The sequence below is a fragment of the Myotis lucifugus genome, unplaced genomic scaffold (genome assembly GCF_000147115.1).
Source record: "Myotis lucifugus unplaced genomic scaffold, Myoluc2.0 scaffold_8, whole genome shotgun sequence".
Classification (NCBI taxonomy): domain Eukaryota; kingdom Metazoa; phylum Chordata; class Mammalia; order Chiroptera; family Vespertilionidae; genus Myotis; species Myotis lucifugus.
The window spans coordinates 5,194,437-5,217,723 of record NW_005871056.1 but is presented as its reverse complement, the minus strand read 5'-3'; the positions used below and the strand labels follow the sequence as shown (position 1 = coordinate 5,217,723).

At 38.8% G+C, this 23,287-nt stretch overlaps 1 protein-coding gene across 1 annotated transcript in view; it reads right to left on the bottom strand.

Moving 5' to 3' along the window:
• Positions 1-242: 242 nt before the first annotated feature.
• Positions 243-23,287, bottom strand: part of DNAJC13 (DnaJ heat shock protein family (Hsp40) member C13) — a 101,333-nt gene continuing 78,288 nt past the window's right edge. The window contains exons 42-54 of the mRNA XM_014451402.1: positions 22,082-22,259; positions 20,714-20,805; positions 19,009-19,108; positions 17,470-17,544; positions 17,152-17,264; positions 13,762-13,931; positions 13,346-13,388; positions 12,817-12,990; positions 10,671-10,850; positions 10,250-10,390; positions 8,686-8,829; positions 5,968-6,067; positions 243-1,075 (exon numbers count right to left, since the gene is read on the bottom strand). Coding sequence (XP_014306888.1) covers positions 969-1,075; positions 5,968-6,067; positions 8,686-8,829; positions 10,250-10,390; positions 10,671-10,850; positions 12,817-12,990; positions 13,346-13,388; positions 13,762-13,931; positions 17,152-17,264; positions 17,470-17,544; positions 19,009-19,108; positions 20,714-20,805; positions 22,082-22,259 — 1,617 coding nt within the window. The 3' untranslated portion in view covers positions 243-968. The remainder of the gene's footprint in view (positions 1,076-5,967; positions 6,068-8,685; positions 8,830-10,249; positions 10,391-10,670; positions 10,851-12,816; positions 12,991-13,345; positions 13,389-13,761; positions 13,932-17,151; positions 17,265-17,469; positions 17,545-19,008; positions 19,109-20,713; positions 20,806-22,081; positions 22,260-23,287) is intronic.

The following is a 23,287-nucleotide window of genomic DNA, read 5'->3' as shown; positions in this document are numbered from 1 at the left end:
ATTTATTAACAGCCTGACCTATTCCTGAATACTGTATGGAAAATAAATGAGACGCTGTCTATTCCTGGAAAGTTAGTTATGGCTAAAATATTAATGGAATTAGAAATGATCAGTATGTCACTGTGGCTGTACGAGGAGTTGTGAACGTGAGGTAAAGTCTGTTTTCCACCACTGCTAATTCTGTCTCAGAAATAAAGATATATGAGGCAATCCAAGAGAAAAATTAAACTAGAACAAATATATCTCATTAACAAAGCAGTCAATTCCCTTTATTTTAAAATTTTATGTACACATATGAATGATCTGTATAATGTACATTCAATATAGAAAGCTTTATATATTTGATAATGTATAGAACATTTCACAATTACATTAATCTCTTACCGAACATCTTGACATCTGTTTTTAAATTTTTTGCTCAAGCTCCTTTCTCATTCAATTTGGAGCCAGCTGTACATACGATGTGGACTGTGAGCCTCAGGAGGGGACCAGTGAACAGATGCAGGGACAAGCCCTAATAGTGTTCGACCATGAGAGGATAGCCATGTGGACTCGATTCAGAAGAGGAAAATGCCCTTTTCCAGGAACGAGTGACTTAGCCCAGTTTCTGTAGACTGTAGTGCAACCCCACAGTCACACTAATTCAAAAAAAAACATTATAAAAATTAGGAAGGTTTTGTCTTTTTGATTCACAGTCTTGTAAACAGATATAAAGGAGCAATGTGCTTACATACATCAAGAAAGAAATTCTTGTGTACCCACTTAGGTTGATCCACAGAGTGCTTTCTTATAGTGTGATACAACTGGAATCACTGACTTTTCCTAAATAAAAATATTTTCATAGAAAAAGGAATAACACTGTCATGAAATCAGGAGGAAGGCAGTAAGAGTTTGCTTCAACGTGTCAGCTGGAGGAATGTGGACTGGGCACCGACTGGCCTTTCAGCATAATGTCTCTCATGAGGATTTCAAGTCTGATAGCCAAGGTCGCCTGCCTCTTGGTCTACGGGAGGCGGCAGGTTAGACATGACTGACGAGGATGTGCCTGCGGTAAGGTAGCCAGCAACTCCAGGTCCTGCAAGAGAGAAAGGAAAACACACACCTTCTAGAGAGCAGAGTCACGTGGAAACAGGGGCCTTTATAAAATGTCAGAACCCCATCACAAGAAGCTGATGACCTAAGAGAATTACCTCAAGGTACAACTAAGCCTTAACAAATAGCTACAAAAGCCATGAATATGCTGCTGCCTTTACGATGTGACAAAATTAAAAATGATTCCGAAATTTCTGCTGGACAATAACACTGCTGTGGAAATATGGAAAAATTTCCCTCCTCACATCTGGGAAGTTGTTTTTCAAAAAAAATCCTGGGCACTGGAGGATAGCTATGTCAAATATTAAAAAAATGGGGAGTGTGACAAACAGGAAAGAAACTCAGTCCATCCAAAACTCACACTTGATGAATTTTCCCAACAAAACAAAACACTTCTATCCATCAAGTTAACCTATTTTCATTTGGTGAAAAAAAAACAAGCAACAGCAAACGAACAAGGTTTGCTCCACCAAGGTCTAAGAAAAGGCAGGCTCGGGACATGTCTGAGGTCAAAACAAGAGTGCTCCGGGGAGTCTCACGAGTTTAGTTCATGGTCTGCCTGGACTCTCAGGGTCTCTGCTGCATGAAAATGCTCTCCCACCAGCCTTCATCAGGATGTGTCCTGGGAGCATGAAAGGGCTGTAGGCCCTCTACTTTCTCTTAAACATGGCAGACATTTAATCACACCTGACTCTGCACAAACTGTACAGAGTACTTTACTTACAAGAAACACTGTAGCATAATATGAAAACTAAGCAACACTTTAAGCAGAAATTGTAGGAAACAAGGCAAACAGATAGGGAACATTGAAGGGTCAGGACAAGAAAGGCAGTGGAAGGTGGCATGCATTTAGCAAAATGGTTCTCTACCTGCATCAGAGAGCTACACAGAAGTTAGCAAGCTGCCTGGCAGAGCGGTTCTAAAGCCCGCTCCTGAGGTGAAGGGGGCTGCTGCCAGTTAGAAGGGAAGGAGAGACACCTGAGGGGAAAAAAGAAATATAAGCAGCAAGGGAAGTTGTGAGGAAGTGCAAACAGCAGAGCAGTTTGATGGGGACTAAAGCATAACAGGGACAGATGCAGGAAAAGGGGCCCAATTCAGACCACCTTGTTTTTCATCCTTACAAGCATTTGTACCGCTGAGCCGACACTGTATCTTGCATGTGGCTACTGGGCCAGAGTGGCTACTGGGCCAGAGACAACAGCCACGCAGGCACCTAGGTCCTCAAAACCTTCCACTCAGAAATCTTAGAAGAATTTCCCCTTTTATGCCCTCGAACCTGCCTACCAACCCCTGCCTTCCACCAACCAGGACACGGGCCTCCCACGGCCTGCTCAGGAGAAAGACCTCACCGGTGGTGCAGAATGACAGCACACTGCCCACCACAGCCCATCACCCTATCGCTCTCGGAACCTTAGGCAGCAGTGAGATTACCAGGAAACTAGCAAACAGGTCTCACCAAAGATGTCACCCTTAGGAATAAAACCCTCCAAATGGGTATAAATCCTGAGCACCTATGATTGTGGGCTCAACTTGGTTCCCATCAAACAAGTAGATCATGAGACCAAATCATGACTGGTACGTACAGAAAATGGACTAAGGCTGCGGTCCTCAAGCTGTGGGCTGAGGCACTGGGCAAATGCACAGGGCACTGCTGCAGAGTTTTGATCTGAGATACAGAGGCATCTGCTGGACACCATACAAACAGCTTGCAAGGTGTTGGACATAACTACTTAATAAACTTAACTATTAGCTTTTTTTTTTTGTCTTAGGGAATAGATGGAAAAAATGTGAAATGAGAAAGTTTGGGAACCTCTGGGCTAAAATCTAAATTGTGAATGATGGTCTTGAAGGATGATCCAGCATATTCTAGCCCTATCACCTGCCTCGTTAGGAAGACAAATTAATTCCAGAATATTCTGTAAATGAAGTCTGAGATGCTCTCTCCCTCACATCCTGGCCTCCGTGAGGATGTGTCTGGTGTCTAGGGGCTAGGAGTTACAGTCTGGCCACGAGGATGGGACAGAGCAGGGTGCTCTCCAGCGAAAGGCAGGAGGAAAGAGGAGGGGTTGCCAGAAACTCAGCAGCTGGCAACAGTGTGCAAGGCTGTCAGACTCAAAAAGAATGAGAAAAGGTGGCGACGTAACGACTTCCACAAAAGGGAACTGCTCATGACGGAGCAGTGGAAGGAACATGAGCTGTGGTGACAACGAACACGGGCTTCTCAGCAGGGAAAACACAAAAAGGAGGCTCTGCCGTAGCAGCACTGTCTTTCAATGAATTGACACGGACCTCAGGGGTCCTTCCTGATAACGCTCATACTTCCTAACATTGCCAATATCCTGTCTTGGACAGGAGTTTTAAAAAAGCAAAAGGTAATAAAAACCTACTCTGCAAAGAACTAATGGACTGGTTTGAGGAGAGGCCCAAGAATTGTACCCTCTGTCCCTTTAATGACCTTAGAAAGACAAGTTAACTGTCCCACATGCCTCTAATTAAATAAATATGCACAAATAAAGTTTTTTCCTGTCCAATTCTAGCTCTTACATGTTGACATGCCCGCAGGCTACAGCAGTGGCCCTCAGAATGGTCATGGTGACACCAGGCCTTTCCAGGCTGAGGTTCAGACCGTCTCCCCATGACTGGCTCTGTGTAAAACCTGCTGCCCCTTGAGCAGTCTAACAACTTCAAAGAAGTTTGTAAACAGCAGCCTTTCTTCGTCCCTAACCCTCCCGTCACTCCCTGCAACTCACAGCTGCTGCTCACACCTCATTTCAGAAGCCACACTGGGATCAAGTCAAAGGAGAGGCACAGACAGGAATCCTTACTCCCTATTCTTTTTCTATAGATATTAGGGGGTTTGTATGAGGGTGAGGACCAAAATGGTTTCTAAAGGAAGTCTAGGTCTCTGAAGATAAACCCCTATCTCTTCTGTGTCAGTAGCAAAGATCATTTGCAGTCTTTTATCCCATCCAGTCAAATCAATGAATGCGAACTAGAATGGAGAACAGAAAGAATGAAAAGAGGCTCCCCTGCAAGGAAGCTTACAATCTACACCTTACTATTTTTAGGCCCAATTTTAAACAAGTTTACACTTAGCGAGAATAAGTCAGAGTTTCCAATCATAACAGCCCATATACAAAGTAATGACTGCAACGCCACCAAAATGAGTCTGTAAACTTTAGGAAATAGAGTCTAAAGAGGTAAAGTTTGTGATGTTCCTAACTAGGAGCTATGGCTCTCCCCCCAATTTGAAGGAGATGTGGAACAGAGCACGGCCATATTCCAGGGACTTCTCTCCATGGAAAGCAGAGGACGGGGATGGAAAAGTCGAAGGGAAACCTGTGGCACTCTGTTGCTCAATGTGCAGCCAAAGCACCATGCTTGCAAACTGTAGGCTCTGCTTGTGAATTCTAGTGGTTTAATATTAAAGTGGTCACAGTGGGGAAGGGAGGAAGTTGTATCACAGCCGAGTCTAAAATCAAAACCAAGCAAAACTTCCTCCCAAGTCCGCATTTATGAATACTCAAGATTCAGTCTTCATGATGTATAATCTTCTATACTAGCAATCAGGATGATTAAAACAATTACACTAGTGTGAGAAACACTAGATAATAATCTTTTTTTATCAATTTGCCCACATGATCTCTGATTAGAGGAGGATTCAGTGCTGACATTTTCAAAATATACTGTTGAACCTTGAGAAGTGAGAGGTTAGGAGTACCGACTTCTCTCACGGTTGAAAATCCAAGTACACCTATATCTGTCCCTCCTCATACACAGACCCCAACCTTGACATTGGGCCTTGAACAACATGGGTTTGAGCTTCCAGGATTAAATGAAAACAATCCACGTATAACTGGACCTGCACAGTTCAAACCCACATTATTCAAGAGTCAACTGCAACTTCAGGCAGACGGCAAGAACCACCTCATATTCTTAAGGTTAATTTCAACTGAAAACTTTTATACCAGAGACTATATTTCATTTTCAGCATATACCAATACAATGCTGGGACTTCCTTTTTAAACAAAAGCCAATATGAAAAATGAGTATTGTAAAATTATTTTGCAATTAATATGTCAAATGGACAAATGTCCTGAACTTCAAAACTGTATTACCTTTTGATCCCTAATCAGTAAACATCCTTCCCTGAGATATTTCCTCCCCTGAGAGGACTATCCAGAAATATTTAGTAAAAGTACAGATAAATCACTAGAAACGTAGAAGAAAAATATTTCACGTGTAAGTGTACATATTTGAAACCTCAACTTATTTTGACAGGATGAAAGGATGATACTATGTTTCTGATACTATTAGTCTGATTAGATATTTTTCCACAATTTATAATCTATAAAAGCTTAATATGCAAATTGTCCCCACGGGAGATCTATCACGTGCGCTGACCACCAGGGGGTGGTGCGGAACAAAGGAAGGCCCTGTCCGGCAGCTGGCAGCCAGGGGAGACCCTGTCCGGCAGCCAGCAGCCGGGGAAGGGAGGCTCTGGCAGGCAGCCAGAAGGCCCCAAACGGCCCTGATCGCTGGCCAGGCCTAGGGTCCCTACCTGTGCACGAATTTCATGCATTGGGCCTCTAGTGTTTAATATAAACATTTTAAAATAGCCATGCTCCAAATGTAACCTATGACACCAATAATTACTTTGATTAAAACTGAGCAGAGTCCATGATCCAGTCAGCACACAGCGGGTCACATGCTGTCCAGAGCTGAAACCCAAGGTTGCTGCATGCTCACAGCACCTCCAGCACAGGTCGAGGTTAGTAAAGCCTCCAAATGTTATTTGTGGTCTAGTTAGGGCAAAAGGAAGTTCCAAGTGGCTTCTGCCATGTGTCTTAGGGTAACCAATTAGGTGGGATTTACCTGTGAGGTATCCTGCTGTTTGTGAGTCAGAAATAAATAAATCATGTTTCTGGTCTTTGAAGGCACTCCAGACTGAAGAACGAGACAGGATTTCATTCACCTAGGGAAGGAAAGAAAAATCTTTCAATATAAATAAAGGGCTGGATATTGAAAGACAGAACTAAAGAGAAAAGTAAACTTCCAAGAGAAAAGGAAGAAGGCCAGCTGAGGTAAAATCAAAGATGGACTAAAACCTAGCATCCCTCAAACACTCTATACCTGGTACATCTCATTAAACCAGACACAAAGAAGATCCTAAGTCAGCCTTCCCTCTTGGACTCTATGATTTGAACCTACAAACTACTGATTTGTATGTAATTTGGCAGGAAGATTTTCTTGTTATGGTAACAACTGTCTGGCAGTGTGGTATGAGCTCATGAAGGACTCCTGAGGAAGGGACATGGGGAGAAGATGCTACAAACTTGAGCTAAAACTTAGAGCTAAAACTCACAATAGTCTTTCAAAGTGCAGGTTGTGACCTATTAGAAGTTTATGAAATCAAGTAAGAGGATTGTGATCCATACACGTCAGAAAATAAAATAGGTTCATATAGAAAGCATCAGAGTATCACATGTAAATGGATAAATACTGTTCTGTGACTTATACACACACACACCCCCCTATATATATAAAAGCCTAAGCAACTGTTTGTTCGACCTCTAAACTGGTAGCCATGACACGCATTGACCACCAGTGGGCAGACACTCAACGCACAGGCATGAAAACATGGAACAGAGTGATGAATCTCAGAGAAAGGAGAGCAGGAAGGGATTAACCAAAGATCTTATATGCATACCAGAGACCCGGTGCACAGATTCTTGCACCAGTGGGGTCCCTGAGCCTGGCTTGTGGGGATCAGGCTGAAACCAGCAGTCTGACATCCCCTGAGGGGTCCCAGATTGTGAGAGGGAACTGGCCAGGCCGAGGTGCCCTACTGGTGCACGAATCTGTGCACTGGGCCTCTAGTATAAGTATAAATAACGTGTGTAAATGTCTACTGATGTAAGATGAAAGAAGTATTTCTTTCTGTGTGACAGATTTTTTTAAAAGTTTAGGATATTCCAATTTGGAGATTATCTTTTTCATATCAATGTCCACATCAAATATTTACTGAGCACTTTGCATGTGGCACCAGTGGACACAAGATGAGAAAGACAGCCTGTCTCTGAAATGCTTACAGTCTAGCAGGAGAGACAGCACCAGATAATGTCATGGTAAGCATAAAGTAGAGCTGCCCATGGGGCCATGTGTGAGTCCAAGAGATTCCTTTTCCACCTTGGAAAGAAGCAATAGTGCAAGTGATTGGTTGTGAAGGTGGTGGAGGAGCTCCTACTTTGGAAACTATCCTACTTCTCTTCTTCCCTTGGAGTGGAAGGTGGTTGTCAGGGTTACTCTGCTAATTTCATCAACAGGAGTCCTGAGACAGGCCAGGGGAAGACAACTGCCTGCATGTGGCACACAGGAGTGGCTGTGCTTGACATTCAGAGCACCCACAGGCAAGCCTGCCCCTCGCTCCAAATACTTCACATAAACTTATAGTTAATGACTGCAGCAACACATGCTCTCTCTCCATTAATATCATTTTAAATTGTTCAAATGATGATACTGGTAGAATTGACAATGGCATAAAAATGTTTCTTTAGTTGGAACACATAAACAGTGAACAGGTTCCTTAAAGGAAAGCTCTAAGTCAATTTAAACCTATAAAAAATATTGGTAGGTAAAAAACAATCCAAATGTCCATCAACAGATGAACGGATAAACGAATTATGGCATATATACACAATGGACGATTACTCAGCCTGAAAAAGGAAAGCACTGATACACGCTACAACATGGATGAACCTCAAGAACATATACTAGTAGTAAGTGACAGGAGCCAGACACCAAAGGTCACACAGATTCCACTTATATGAAATAACTGAAACAGAACTCATAGAAAACAGAGTGGGGCTCCCAGAGGCTGGCGGGAGGGAGAAATGAGGAGTCACTGCTTAATGGGAACACACCAATTAATTGTTCACTTTAAAATGGTTAATTTCATGTTACCTAAATTTTACCTCAACTTAAAAGAAAGAAGAGAGAGAGAGAGAGAGAATTAGTAGATAGGGCTATGCAGTAACACTGAATGAGGAACTCCTCAGAAGCAACTTAACCAATGAAACCAGAGGAAAATGAAATTATTGAACGGGCTTGAAATCAGCATATGCATGAAGTATATCTATGTAACAACAAAAAAAGAAAACCAACACTTTATATGTGCTAATAAAGAAAGAAGATGAAACTAAAATGATGCTCTGTATCTTTTACATGGCATTATGGGATGTTTCATGAATGTGATTATCACTATCCAATAACAACTCCTAGAACTCAAAGTTAAACTTCATCAGTACTAAATACTCATTAGTCTTCATTGCTGAAGAATTTCAGCATTTTTCTTCCTGAAATGGACAACAAGCTGTTACTACATAGAAAAAGAATCTTCCTGGGCGACTACTTGTCTGTCTGGTTTGTGTTTTTTCACTAGTTAGGAGAGAGCCATGCGAGTCCATCCTTGGTCTTCTGATCAGCTTGTAACAGCCAACAGAACCACCCCTGTGAGTGGAACTTGAGCCAAGACCCTGGGCTTTGAGAAGGCCTTGCTGTAACTGGCAGATCAGTCACCCTGTGCAGACTCACCTGTTCTCCATGCTGCAGGCTTCGAGTCATGGCCTTGAGGGCTTTAACAATCTGAGCCTTAGTGGCTGCAGGACTGTCCAGATTTTCGAGGCCAATGCCTTCAAGTAATTTCAAGAGGTATGGGACCAAATCTGCTTTCAGGGCCTAGAAGACAATATAATATTAAGTATACATATAGGCTGAAAAAATGTAAACCATCCACTGAAGAAATAATTTCACCCCGGGGCCATACCTGCATTATGTTAATGCCAGGTGAAGAGTTTTTAAGTATTTAATGATAATGGCATTCTTATTCAGTAAGATTTTAATCCAGACCATCAACTACTCTAAATACACATTTTATTTAATCTTCCCATAATGACATAGGCACAATTATTTTTACTGATGGAAAACAGTCAGTGCACGGAGGGTGAAACATGCTGATAGTCACAGAGCCAGCAGTGACTGAATCTAGAGCTCTATGTACAAAGGCAAAGCCGAAGCTTTCATCCCTCCACTGGGCTGCCTCCTCCACTGACACTACACTAACAGGCAACAATGTTTGAAGTATCTTAATATCTTTTTCTTAAAACATCAACCTTTGCAGTCATCATACATTTCCTATCAGTCTAATAAAAGTTAAATAACACTCTGGTTTCACAAACTTTTCGATGCCTATTCCAAAACACAAAGGTTAGAGGTGGAAGTAATTAAATTAGTGAGTACACCTTTTTACCATTATTATTCTAGTAACAATCCTGTGAGGTAGTCATAACTTTATTTTACAGATGCAGAATCTGAGCATGGTGAGGTTAAGTATCATGCCTGAGGTCACAGAGCCATCAAGTGGTAGAACTAACTCATGTTCTTTCCAGAACAAACCCTCCAAGCCAATTGTAACTGAGATGAATCCAGTACCTCTAACTTGCCTAAATGAAGGTGGGTAAGGAGGAAGAGGAGATTTGAGAGGAAAGGGGGCTGGGAAAATAGGAAGACCACATAAAAAAGATGCAGGGCCTTGTATTCAGGCTAAGGATGTCAGATGCCACTTGGTCACCTGGCAGATATTGAGAAATTGTTAAAAGGTTTTACGATAGAGAGTGACCCAGTTATATTAAGAGTTATATTTTAGGAAGATCACTGTCAGAATGCTTTTTAATTTCAGTATCTGTCTACATTGATACCCAACAAGTCTCATTTTCATTAAGTGAGTAGTCTATTTGAAAAGAACAAAATCTTGGCAAACAAAATAAACAAAGGAATGAATAAACAGAATTAAAAATTTCCAAAAAGGATACAGCAAATTTTACAAAACAAGCTAAGGATAAATGCTTAGTAGACAACCAAAACTTTAAATTTAAACATTGGTAAGATGTTTGGCAGCTGCCACACCTTGTCTGTGTGTACATATATACTTGTGCCTATGTATGTGTGTGTATAAAATATGAAATCATACATGTACAACCCACAAGTTACCTCTCTGCCAAACCTCAATCAGGGACACCAAGCAGTGCTGCTAAGTAAAAACTTGTGTGTCTGGTATGTTTGCTTTCCTAAAACAGTGCTGAATCTAGAAGTCACTTACTTGTGCTACTAATTCACTCTGCTCCTTCTGAAACATTCGATTAATTGCTTCACAGGCTAGACCAACAATATCCGGTCGCTTTTTCATTCCATTCATCAGAGGACCAATGGTCTCTAAAGATGCCATGGCTCGAACACACAGCTAAATGCCCAAAAAGAGATGGTTACAATATACAGCACAGTAAAAGCCATAAAAATAAAAGATATGAAAAATCTACATTCAGTTCAACCTTAATAATGAACTGAATCAAATTCAGTCTTCTATTAACTATATCATTAAACCGGCTTAAGAACTGCTACAGTACCATGTAGCTCAGATGCAGAAAGGCACACAGTTAGAAAGGGATTCATACCGCACTGGACATTAGGAAGAGAGAGCGTAAACTCTAGAACTATAACCTATTAAACGGGTTCTTCAATACCTCGTTTTCAGACAGGGCATGGATAACCCGCATGGCACTCTTAGGAATGGCGTTGTTCCTGTGATTCATTGCCTGGATGACTTTGGGAAGATGGCCCAATGGTGGGACTTGATCAGCCAGCTGAGGCTGTGCATTGAAGAGACATACTGTAGCCATTGTCAAAGTTTCCAGAGTTTCCCCCTGGAATGTATAAAACAAACAAACAAACTATAAAATATTGACCCAGTTCTAAACATCCTTCACAATTATTTGGTGCTCAAAACTAGGGATCCACAAATTCTATGTACTGATACTTGAAAACTGATTCACAAATCTTGTAAGAACAAACTTCCCCATCTTGATAAAAGGCATGAATTCAGAGGACTTTAAGAATGTCATAGCTCCCAGCCAGTGTGGCTCAGTAATTGAGCATAGACCCAAGAACTGACAGGTCACTGGTTTGACTCCCTGTCAGGGCACATGCCTGGGTTGCAGACTCAGTCCCCAAGAGGGGCATGCAGGAGGCAGCCAATTGATATTTCTCACAGATGTTTCTATCTCTCTATCCCTCTCCCTTCCTCTCTCTTAAAAATTCATTAAAAAATATTTTTAAAAAAATAAAAAGTATGTGATATCACCTGGCTGGAGTGATTCAGTGGTTGAGCATCAACCAATGAACCAGGAGGTCATGGTTCGATTCCCAGTCAGGGTATGTGCCTGGGTTGCAGGCTCAGTCCCCAGGGCAGGGTGTGCAGGAGGCAGCCAAATCAATGATTCTTTATCATCACTGATGTTTCTATTTCTCTCTCCCTCTCCCTGCCTCTCTGAAATCAATAAAAAATATATATATTTTAAAAAGTGATATCTTAATCTTAGCCTTTCACTGGACAAGGTCACAACTCATTGCTACTGCAGGTGTTAAGAGACCATCTTTCAAAAGGTAGTACTAGAAAATTTTAGATAATGTTATTGAAATGTCAGTATCAGAGATTAGTTTCAGGAAAATGAAGAATAGTGAAGTGTTTTCCCCAGCTCTACTAAAAATCCTACTACTTAACATGTCAGGTTACCATAATGCACTTTCTATTGTGCAAAATGGATTGTAAAGACATATTATTACATACCATTATATATAAATATATATATCCATAACATAAAACACCATAAATAAACATGGAGATTGGGATGTGCCAAAAAGAAAAGTGACATAGGAGAAAACTGTAGTGTGCTTTTTCCCTTTCCAAGTTTCTATTTTGAAGATTTAAACAAGCTATTATGTAGTAACAATCCCAGTAAAGAGAAAACATGACTCTGGAAAGAGACATAAGTAAATATTTCTATACTAAGATAAGTTTTGCTAAACTAATAATTGTAACTAATAATTTCTAAGTACTCGACATATGTCAGGCATTATGCAAACACCACCACATATATCAAAACCCATTAAAACCTCAGCCTTCGTGGACGGAGCTGTGATCATACAAAAATGAGGCAACTGAGGCTGTCATGAGGTATTACTCAAGGTCACAGAGCTTAGTAAGTGATAGAGCTCAAACTGGAGTTCAGGACCATCTAACGAGACAACTCAGGCTCTTTATAACCTCTCTCTATAGCCAGCTTCTAACAACAATTATGTACGTACCTCAATTATTTTCAATCTTTACAAATAACAGAACCTTACACATTATCAGGATTCCTAACTCACCAAACCAAGACCAAGGCTTCTTTCTCACAGGCAGAGTTCACCCATGTAGTTACTACTCTTTTGTCAATTTCTGTAACTAGGTCATTCTTGCCATATATGCAAAGTTGAGTAAAGAACATGGTCTAGCAGAGCACTTCAAGTTTCTACACTGAACATTTAAGTTTCTCCTTAAAATTATAAAGTCATTGGTAATGGGATGGCAGAAACCTTCTTTCCCAGCTTCTCCAATGGTCAGAAAGAGCATCTTCTCAGCACAGACACCTACAACTGTGGTTCAAAAATAACCATTTTACCAAGAAATTTCACTTTAGAACATGCTGAAAAAAAGATGGGCATATTTGAAATTTAAATGTGGCTGCTATACTGAAAGAGGCAGCTAATTCTTAATACAGTCGGTGAGGAGCGTGATGTAACAGAAACACGATCAGTGTATTAGCAAACTATCTGATGACTGAAGCTTACGTGAGGATTGTTCTTCTCCAGGAGCTCAGTTAATTTTTCTAATAGTGCAATAAGAAATTCTCTAGGTTTTCTTAGAACCCAAGCTGGTTGTGCAATAAAGATTCTCAAGAAAACTCCTCCAACAGCAAGTTCACCCTCTGCTTCTCCAAACACCACAGTAAAATCTTCAGGCAACTTGAAAGAGAGAAAGAACTAGAGTCAAGTCCTTAGTCATCATTAGTTGTACATTACACAATACATCCAAACTCTATTAAAGACATCATTATGAAATTAAGTAGTTCTTAGTCATTAATATAATCAAATCATAAGTTTTATTGTCTCAATAAAATTCAGAAAAGGTGGTTTGATTAGCTACTTACTTTAAAAGTGAGTATTCCTAGTTTTAGGTTTAAAATCTTATTTGCCAGGGAAAGATCTTAATGACAAAGTATCTAAGAGGTTGGCATTAAACTCAACAGAGATTTTAAAATATAACAACAAAAAATACAGTAAAATGTAAAATTCCTTTCTCTGATGAAAGTATATTTACCTTCCAGTTTATATCCGGGTTGTCTCGCTGATTTTTAAAGTGCCTTGGGGGGAAAAAGGGGAGATATTAAACTTCAGTCATAGGATACACTTTCATTAGCCTTTAGAGCAGTGGTTCTCAACCTTCTGGCCCTTTAAATACAGTTCCTCATGTTGTGACCCAACCATAAAATTATTTTCGTTGCTACTTCATAACTGTAATGTTGCTACAGTTATGAATCATAATGTAAATTTCTGATATGCAGGATGGTCTTAGGCGACCCCTGTGAAAGGGTTGACCACCAAAGGGGTAGCGACCCACAGGTTGAGAACCGCTGCTTTAGAGTAAGTCTTAGAGAGCTGACAATGGGGAAGACATAAGCCCTTCCCGGTGATTTTACCTCAAGGCCAAAGGTTATGAGCCATATCTTTACTTACTCTAGCATCATTTCTCTAACTGTTGTGGACACTTTATCTCTGGAACTATCATTCCAAATTAACTCCGGATTTTCATGAGTTCCTTCAAAAATATGGACAGCGGCTTCGGGGCTGTCTCTCATGGCATCCATGAAAACGCTTGGCAGAAATTTCATTAATGTAAGTCGAACCTATATGAAGAGGTTTGAGAAAAACAAAACCTATTGGAAACATCTCAATATTTCATTTGTTTTATATCTCTCTAGGATAGACTATTGCTGTAATTTGTGTTATGGCTGATAGGAGCCGTAACTATTATCTAAAAGTCCTAAAGTGGGTCAACAGGTAAATCTTGGTTTATGCAAAGGTAACTTTAACAAGCCTCACTATGACCTGCTCCTACTTACCTATCTAGTTTCATTTCCACACTCTGTCTCAAATTTAAGAAACTAAGAAATGCAGTATCCCTGGCGACCACACACCCTTCCCCTCAGAACCATGCCCTGCACCTGCCGTTCCTTCTGCCAGAACACCCTGAGCTGGCCTGTCCCTCCCAACTCTACTCCATGCTCCCCACCCTCAAAATTAAATTTTTCTCATGCTTTGTGGCCTATGTGTATTTTTAGTGCATTTATTTTGCTATACCATGTTTTATATTATACTGTGACTTTTTCTATAAAGGATTTTAAAAGCAGCTTTAAAAAACACACATCCACACAAACTGAAAATTAATGTGAGGCATAATAAGTACAAAAGCAAAATAAAAGTTGGGAAGATAAGTTTCTTCCCTCAGTCTTCACATTGTTCTGTCTCCTTTCTGTCATTCAAGTCTGTGCTCAAATCTTGGCTTCTGGAAACTCCCCCAGTCCAGGTGTCTTGCTCACTGTATTCAACAGCCCCTAACACATACTAGCAGATACTCAAAAAAATGTACCTGAATGAATGAGACTAATATGAAGTCAGTACACAAAGGTAACATTAAAAGCTCTGTACAATTTTTAGTGAGAGACTACAAATTTGCCTCTGAACCTCCCAGCAGCTAATGAACTAAAGAAAACAATGTCAGTTACATGACAAAAATCTATAAAATAGGAAGAATGTCACTTTTCTTGATAATGACAGAATTCAAATAAGAAGTGATCACTCACTGGTGTGTATACACTATCAGACATTTAAATAAAAATATTTTTATATAACAAATCCTTTGATCATACGCCTTCAAGTTACTGTCTATGGCTGCTTTCCTGTTATAAAGGCAGAGTTTAGTATTTGCAGGAATCATATGACCTACAAAGGATAACATATTTACTATATGGCCCTTTAGAAAAAAAAGTTTACCAGCTTCTTCCCTACCTTACACCATGTGCAAAGATTCACTCAAATGGATCTAAGACATAAAGACAAGATCTAAAACTATAAAATCTTAGGAGAAAAGATAGGCAGGGATTTTTGTAACTTTGGATTAGGCAATGATTTCTTAGATATAACATCAAAAGCACAAGCTACAGGAACAACAAAAAAGATAGTTTCAACATCAGAAGACATCATAAAAAAATGGAAAGACATCCACAGAATGGGAGAAAATATTTGCAAATCCTATCATTTGGTAAGAAATTGATATCCAGACTAAATAAAAAACAATTACAACTCAAAAGTAAAAAGACAAATAACTCAATTTAAAAAATGAGCAAAAAATGTGAACAGATAATTCTCAAAAAAAAAATATATATATATATATACACACACAAATGGCCAATAGGCATCACTAGCCCCCACTTCACCCCACTAGAGTGGCTATAATAAAAAAGACATATAACAAGTATCAGAGAAGATGTGGAGAAATTACAACTCTCACACCCTGCTGGTGGGAATGTAAAATGGTGCAGCCACTTTGGAAAATAGTCTGACCGCTGCTTGAAAGGCTAAACTAGTATTACCATATGATTCAGAAATTCCACTCTGAGAAATAAAAATACCTATCCACACAAAAACATGTCAACAAATGTTCACAGAAGCGTTATTCAGAGTAGCTAAAAAGTAGAAACAATCCACATGTCCATCAATTGATAAATGGAAAAACAAAATGTGGTGTATCTACATAATGGAATTATTTGGCAATAAAAAGGAATGAAGTACAGATACTTGCTACAACATGGATGAACCTTAAGCTAAATGACAGAAACCAGTCACAAAGGACCACATATTGTATGATTCCATTTATATGAAATGCCAAGAATAGACAAATCTATGGGGACAGAAAGTAGGTTAGTGGTTACCAGGTTCTGGGAAGAGGCGGGATGGGAGTGACCGCTAAGGGAATGTTGCCCCACCCCCGGGTTGATGAAGGTGTTTCAAAATCGATTGTGACTGCCCAATCTATAAATATAATAAAATCACTGAATCGTACACTTTATATGTGAGAATTGTGTGGTATGTCAATTATATCACAATAAGCTGTTACAAAAAAGGGAAAAAAAGTTTACTGACCCCAGTTCTAGAATCTCTTGCTGCAAATCACTCAACTAAGGAGCTGACACTTGTATTTTTCCTATATAGAAAATTTAAGTATAAATATATTCATCTCGATAAAATTTGTTCCTCATGTATTTCAAAGGTCAAAAAAAATTACTGAAGAATTCAATGTCAAGAGCAGTACATATTTAAATACCTAAAACATTATTTAAAACATTAATATTATAATTATGTGCTACCCAACTCTAGCTTTAAGAAAACTCAATATTAAATATCAATATTCACACAGAATATTCACATAGACGCTTTCTATAGGCATCCTATATAGTCTCCCTCATCTCATCAACCCTGCTGACGACAGACTATTAACCTTATTCCCAAAGAACAACTGTTTCAGGTCTTGTGACAGTCTCAACACCTAGATTGTGAGATCAGGAAGAAAATAATAACTGAATCCAGCTTGTTTTACTGATATAAAATCAGACTCTGGAAGTGGGGACTCAGGAGCCTTTAGCTCATGGTGCTCCCACGTCTCTGCTGCTTGGTGGGTGGGCAGACCTGCCTCAGTGAGCACTGTCTTAACGAGCTAATAAGAGAAAGAGACTTTGACTCAGCTGTGTCTGGATGGATTCCATTTAGAGGTATCCTCTGTCATAACCTAAAGATACTTTTGTTCTTTCTTCAAGGGAGATAAGCAATTTATCACTGTAATCCAAACTCTGTCTTAAAACTGCTCAATTTCAGTGCAGGCTTCCCTGAGTATAATTTTTCTCAAACTGGTAATTATAGGAACAATTTCAGGTATGTCAATCTTCCAACTTTCACATCATCATTTCCTTATCCTCACCTTCTCGAACTTTGGTAAACTTCATGAAATCATTATCAAAGTGACAGAACTTTAATAATTAATTTCTTCCTAAGAACCTATTTTGTGCTCACCTTTGGACCTATTAGTTTATCTGCTGTCATTTTAGCAAAAAGTTCCGCTGTTTGGGCTCGAACCTGTGGATGTGTTGAATTGCAGAACATATCTAGTAAATAAATCAAAGCTCCTATGAAGGAAAAAGAGAATGAGTATTTATACTATACATAAAAAAATATAACTTTTTAAATCAGTAGAATTCATTTTCAACCTTATTTTAACTCAATGCAATTGATATTTTTTAAAACCACAAGCCTTCTAAAGCATTCTTCTAGTTTATAAACTATGCAAAGTGTCATCATTATTGAGCATGACTGGATGAGAAAGCACATTACCTTTTGCCATTGCTTCTTTAATTATTTTTGTACTTGATGTCAAAGCATAAAGAGTTTCCAGAACAAGCTGGCGACCTGCAGACGAAAAGACGTTTCAAGAAATGCATCACCAGTAAGCCTACATTTACTGGGTATCAATTCTGTGCCTGGTACTGAACCAGGTCTCTAATAGAGTATCACACTTAGATCTTCACAATACCCAGTGAGACAGACATTATCATGGCTTATTATGAACGAGGAAGCTGAGGCCAGGTTTAACCAGTCCATGGTTTCACATTCAGTAAGTGGCATAGATCTATTTTGTATAGAGGTCAATTTGACTCCAAAGTGCATATTCATAACCAATATGCTTGTCTTCCTACCTCACTGTTCACAGCATAAACAAAATTTTCTCACATCCTGACACCTGAGGACACTCTGATCAGGCATCTAAGATTTTACCGGGTTCTATTATCTCAGAGAAATGAGCAGAAAGCAGCAGTTGCAAGACACTATTTCAATCTAAGACCTAACAGCATCCTTCTGGACAGTCTGTGCACCTCCCACTCCTTGTCATGGAATTATACTGGGCTACTAGACTTGACTCTTCTACAGCCAATGACAGACAGGTGACCAAAGAAGTACACAGTTGGCAAAGATGATGGAGGCTGCCTCGTATTAGGCTGAGACTAAAACAACAAAGGTTGATTATTTGGAGTGGGCTATGTTACCATGTAGGAGAACAATACTAATTAGTATGTTCTATATTAAAAAATATCAGCTTGGCATATTTTTAAAAAATTGATCTCATTTTGTTGGCAACAGCCTCTATAAGCATTAAATCAGTAAAGAACAAATAATGAAGAATTCAACTCCAGGCTGAACACAGGGTAATTTTTATCTTAAGCACTTTTTCTATCATCCAAAACCAATTATGCTTGTAAATAAACCATGGGATATTAGCCAATCCTCAATTACTCACGGGTAGCTTATACTTAGCAACCTGTTAATTTCCTTTGCTTGGAACTCTCTCACATCCAACTTTCAACTTTTGACATGGGAAATACAAAACAATTTTACTAATTTAATGGAAAACCATAACTAGGAAGACAAATCTAACATAAAGAATACCACTTAAAATATTCCGGCCCTGACTGGTTTGGCTCAGTGGATAGAGCGTTGGCCTGCGGACTGGAGGGTCCCAGGTTCGATTCCCGTCAAGGGCATGTACAGTGGTTGCAGGCACATCCCCAGTGGGGGGTGTGCAGGAGGCAGCTGATCGATGTTGCTCTCTCATCGATGTTTCTAGCTCTCTGTCTCTCTCCCTTCCTCTCTGTAAAAAATCAATAAAATATATTAAAAAAAAACTAATTGTCATTAGTAAATTGATGTATTAAAAATAATAATAAAAAAAATAAAAAATTTTTTAAAAAAATAAAATATTCCGAAACTAAATATGGACATTGCCACATCAGAGGCTTTATGTCATCTGTGTAACTGCGCCCCTCCATGGGTTGGCCGTGCTGTGGTTTCTAAAATACCACTTGTAAATATACGTACTTGATGGTAATGAATGTAGAAGAGCCAATAAATTGGACAAAACCATTGATTCAGCAATATTGTTGACACAATCTTGGTTCGATGTCACTATATTCACCACCTGTAAATTAATCAACAGGATATTAATTTTTTTCGGAAATGATTTCTGGCCTAAATCAAATTAACTCAATTTAGGCAGACCTAAATAAATTAAAGGCTTCACAAAAGTGAGAAAAATGTTTGGAGGACAAAATCTTTAATATTTAGAGAATAGTTTAATTTTAAAGATTGGCTTTATTATTTGCTCTTTTGAGAAAGAGTAAAAATGCTAATGCTCATATTTATATTATGTACATTAGCTTCCTACTAATTTAGAGGTAAGAATTAAGTATAATGACCTAACAAATATTTTAGCACCAATTCACAATCTTGAGGCTTATAAGAAGCCTTCAGTCCCACACTCTCTCGAACTATTGTGAGTGCAGTTTTCCAGTTGCAGACTTGGGTTGGGAAGTGTTAGGAAGATGATGATTCTCCCCACTGGGACTGTGCTTTTAGAGGGAGAAAGTAAATGTCTTTAGGGCCCAGCATAAGAGACTGTCTAACTTTCCATTCTAGAGAAATGGGGCATATTTTTCTTTCGAAGAGGATGACTTCTCAAGCCTAACTTTTATGGCAGACATTTGAAGATTAATGTCACTTAATCTGAACCATGTGATCAGTACTTCAACGCAACATAGCATAGATTTAATAATGTTTATTTAAAATGTTAGAGTACTTAAAGGAATTAAGTTCAGAAGCATGCACTTCAATTAAAAGAACATGCTTGTTGCCCTAGCTGGTTTGGCTCAGTGGACAGAGCGTCAGCCTACAGACTGAAGGGTCCCAGGTCAAGGGCATGTGACCAGGTTTGGGCTCGATCCCCAGTTGGGGGCATGCAGGAAGCAGCTGATGAATGTTTCTATCTCTCTCTCTCCCTTCCTCTCTGAAGTCAATAAAAATATATATTTTAAAGTGCTTAAAAAGAAAAGAACATGCTAGTTAATAAGCTTTTAATCCATTACTGCAGGGCTGAATTTGGTGTTCGTCCTTTCTCTGGAACACAAACCTAGTGTGTAGCCAGCAAGAGTCCCTGATCTCAAATGTCTCTAGAAAGATCAGAGAAACGCTGACACTTTTTCTTGGATTCTAAACATCCGAGTAAAGTCAATTTTTAACCACACTACATGACAATATATAATGCATTTCAATGCATTGCAGACAATGACTACTGAGTATGATCTTGAAAATGTTATGACTGAGTAACATTTGCTCTTCAAAATGAGTAAATTAATTCAAACTTTAAAAAACATCCACACTTGCCCTAACCGATTTGGCTCGGTGGGTAGAGCGTCGGCCTGCGGACTGAAAGGTCCCAGGTTCGATTCCGGTCAGGAGCATGTACCTTGGTTGCGGGCACATCCCCAGTAGGAGGTGTGCAGGAGGCAGCTGATCGATGTTCCTCTCTCATTGATGTTTCTAACTCTCTATCCCTCTCCCTTCCACTCTGTGAAAAATCAATAAAATATATTTTTTAAAAAAAATCCACACTTGACTTAAAGGCAAAATGGAAAATAAAAACTACACAATAAACATGTAAACTTCCATTTAGCTTCAGATGGCGATTATCCAGGGCCATACATAGTAAGTGACAAGGAAGGCAACATGCTTTAGTACATTCTTTTACCTCCAAAGCCAATTGCTGCACTTGACCAGCTCCATGGACTCGGAGAAGAGAAAATATTAATTTAAAGTGCCCAATGCATTCACTTTCAGAGCCTAAGAAATAAGAATAAAATGTTATTTTTTTTTTATTTCTAAGAGATGTCCTAAATTTCAAACCTTCAGAAAACCAATACACACTATTGTTTACTGTCAATTATGGGTCTGATAAGCTTTTCTCAATATTTGTGTTATGACGTTGAGTAAAGTATCTCTAAGCTACAGTAAATACTAGGCAAGATTAGAGTTTCTTATGTTCGTTTTGTTTCCATTTCCATCCCCACCTTTAGCCTCAGACTAAAAACAAGAAATTTATCAAGTAGAACTCAAAAATAAAAGGTATACGGTGGTAATTATACTCTTTATCTCTTGACATAAACCATACTTCTAAATTACAAGTGAGCATGTGATCCTGACACATGAACTTTATAGATGCTATCAAAACAGTTTCTGTGCAAGCCCTTCCTCTATTTTTGTAAGTTCCAAATCAATAGCCTGCTTTGCTGCAATTACTTTGTACCTAATACACCACTAATACCATTCTACTATGCCAAATTACAAACAATAAAAAAATGAAGTTTTCTTCAGAGAATATAACACTGCCTTTAATAACATCCCAATGTAGACCATGGAAATGACTAAATTCCTAAGAACATTTCATTACTGTTGCTTTATTGGACTAATTTGTTGGCAATAAACAAAAAGTCAGAATTTTAATAGTATTATAATATATACTGAAAAGAGCAAAAAAGTATCTGAAAGATAATTATTAAAGGTAACTTAAATTCCATTTGTATTGTTTTAAGTTTTATATCCTATATTTATTATCAAAGCTAGAATCGGAAGAAGCATTTAGATTTTCACTCATCTGTCTCCCCTGGAGTCAGGCAAGAGTGATGTTTTTGAAAATGTCCTCTTAAAGATGTTTAAAAATAAAAATTTTCACATTTTCATTATTTCAAATTTTATACACCAAACAATTCAGTTTTTTAAAACTATGAGTGTCCATATGCATATGAGGCAAAAATTACATCACCTAATAAATCTAATTTAAGCACTTACACTTGGTATATCAACTTATGTCATCAATTTGACATTTTACACTATCAAGTTATTCTGCCTTTTCAACTCACTGAGACTCTTATAACCATGGTGCCTTGACCTATCTTTCCAGCCTACTGTTTATAGATAAAAACATTATGGGGTCAAGTCCTCTTAAAGTTATGCCAGGTATAGCATTATAGCCAAGTAAGTTTCCCTGATAAAACTGAGAATTGGATTTTTCAGGCCCTCTATTATAAGGATCTAACTGATCAAGGATATAGTCACACACCTGGATTATATTTTATGACATTTCTCAGAGCCTCCAAAGCCATTTCCACTCTTGGCAAGCGGTCTCCGTGTTGTTCTGACTCCACTTTTGCAGCATGTGTGATAGCCATGAATGTGTGGAGGTACTGGGCCTGTGAGCCTATGTAATCCAAGAGACTTGCAGCAAACGCTTTTGGAACCTATGTTGAGTGGAGAAATATTTAAAGACATGTGTGCCTTCAGAAATAATGTATAACAAAGACTCCATAGCAAAAAAACAACCAACCAAACAACAACAGCAAAACTCAAGCTACTAAAGTGACTGTACATACACATAAATACACCTATGGATTAAAAATGGGGGGAAAGCCCTGGAAGGTGTTGCTAAGTGGGTAGAGTGTCATCCTGTGCACCAAAGGGTCATGGATTCGATTCCCAGTCAGAGCACAAACCCAGGTTGTGGGTTCAATACCTAGTTGGAACCCACATGGGAGGCAACTGATTGATGTTTCTCTCCCTCCCTTCCTCTCTCTCTAGAATCAATGAAAAAAAAAAAAAAAGATGTCCTCGAATGATTTAAAAACAAACTGGGGGAGGGGGAAATAAAACTCAGTCACATTATGAAGTGTTTTTCAACATTTTCTGTCGCAATACAATAGAGATCAGATATACTCCCATGAGAACTTCAGTATAACAATGCTGAGATTATAGAATCACTTATCTTTACCAATAAAAGTAATGAATAACATTAGATGTAACTTCTACAATTTGGTTATATTTTAACATTTTAAAATTATATATATTTAGAATTTAAATTCAAAGGACAGCTTTCAAAGGGATCTTAAAAATCACTGAATTCATTCTGATTAACAGCTAAATAATACACATTATGGTTTAGTAAATTCCTTTTATGCTAAGAGCAAAGTCTAAAACAAAGCTTCACTTCTTAGCTCCTTAAAAATCAATCAATCACCAAATCCTCCTTGTCATCCTCTCCAAAACAAAACAAAAAAACCCTGTAACAAAATATTCCTACACAATCTCCAAGTACTAAGAAGAAAAAGAAGCTCCTCAATTTGCTTCTGGAATTGACAAGCTGATGTGACCCCCATCATTTAAAAAACAACAACAACAACAAAAAAACTTGATCTCCACCTGCATTTTCTTATTTTCGTCTAATAACTGGCCAGAGAAGGACATTCTACACGATGGAGTTGAGTGTGCAAGA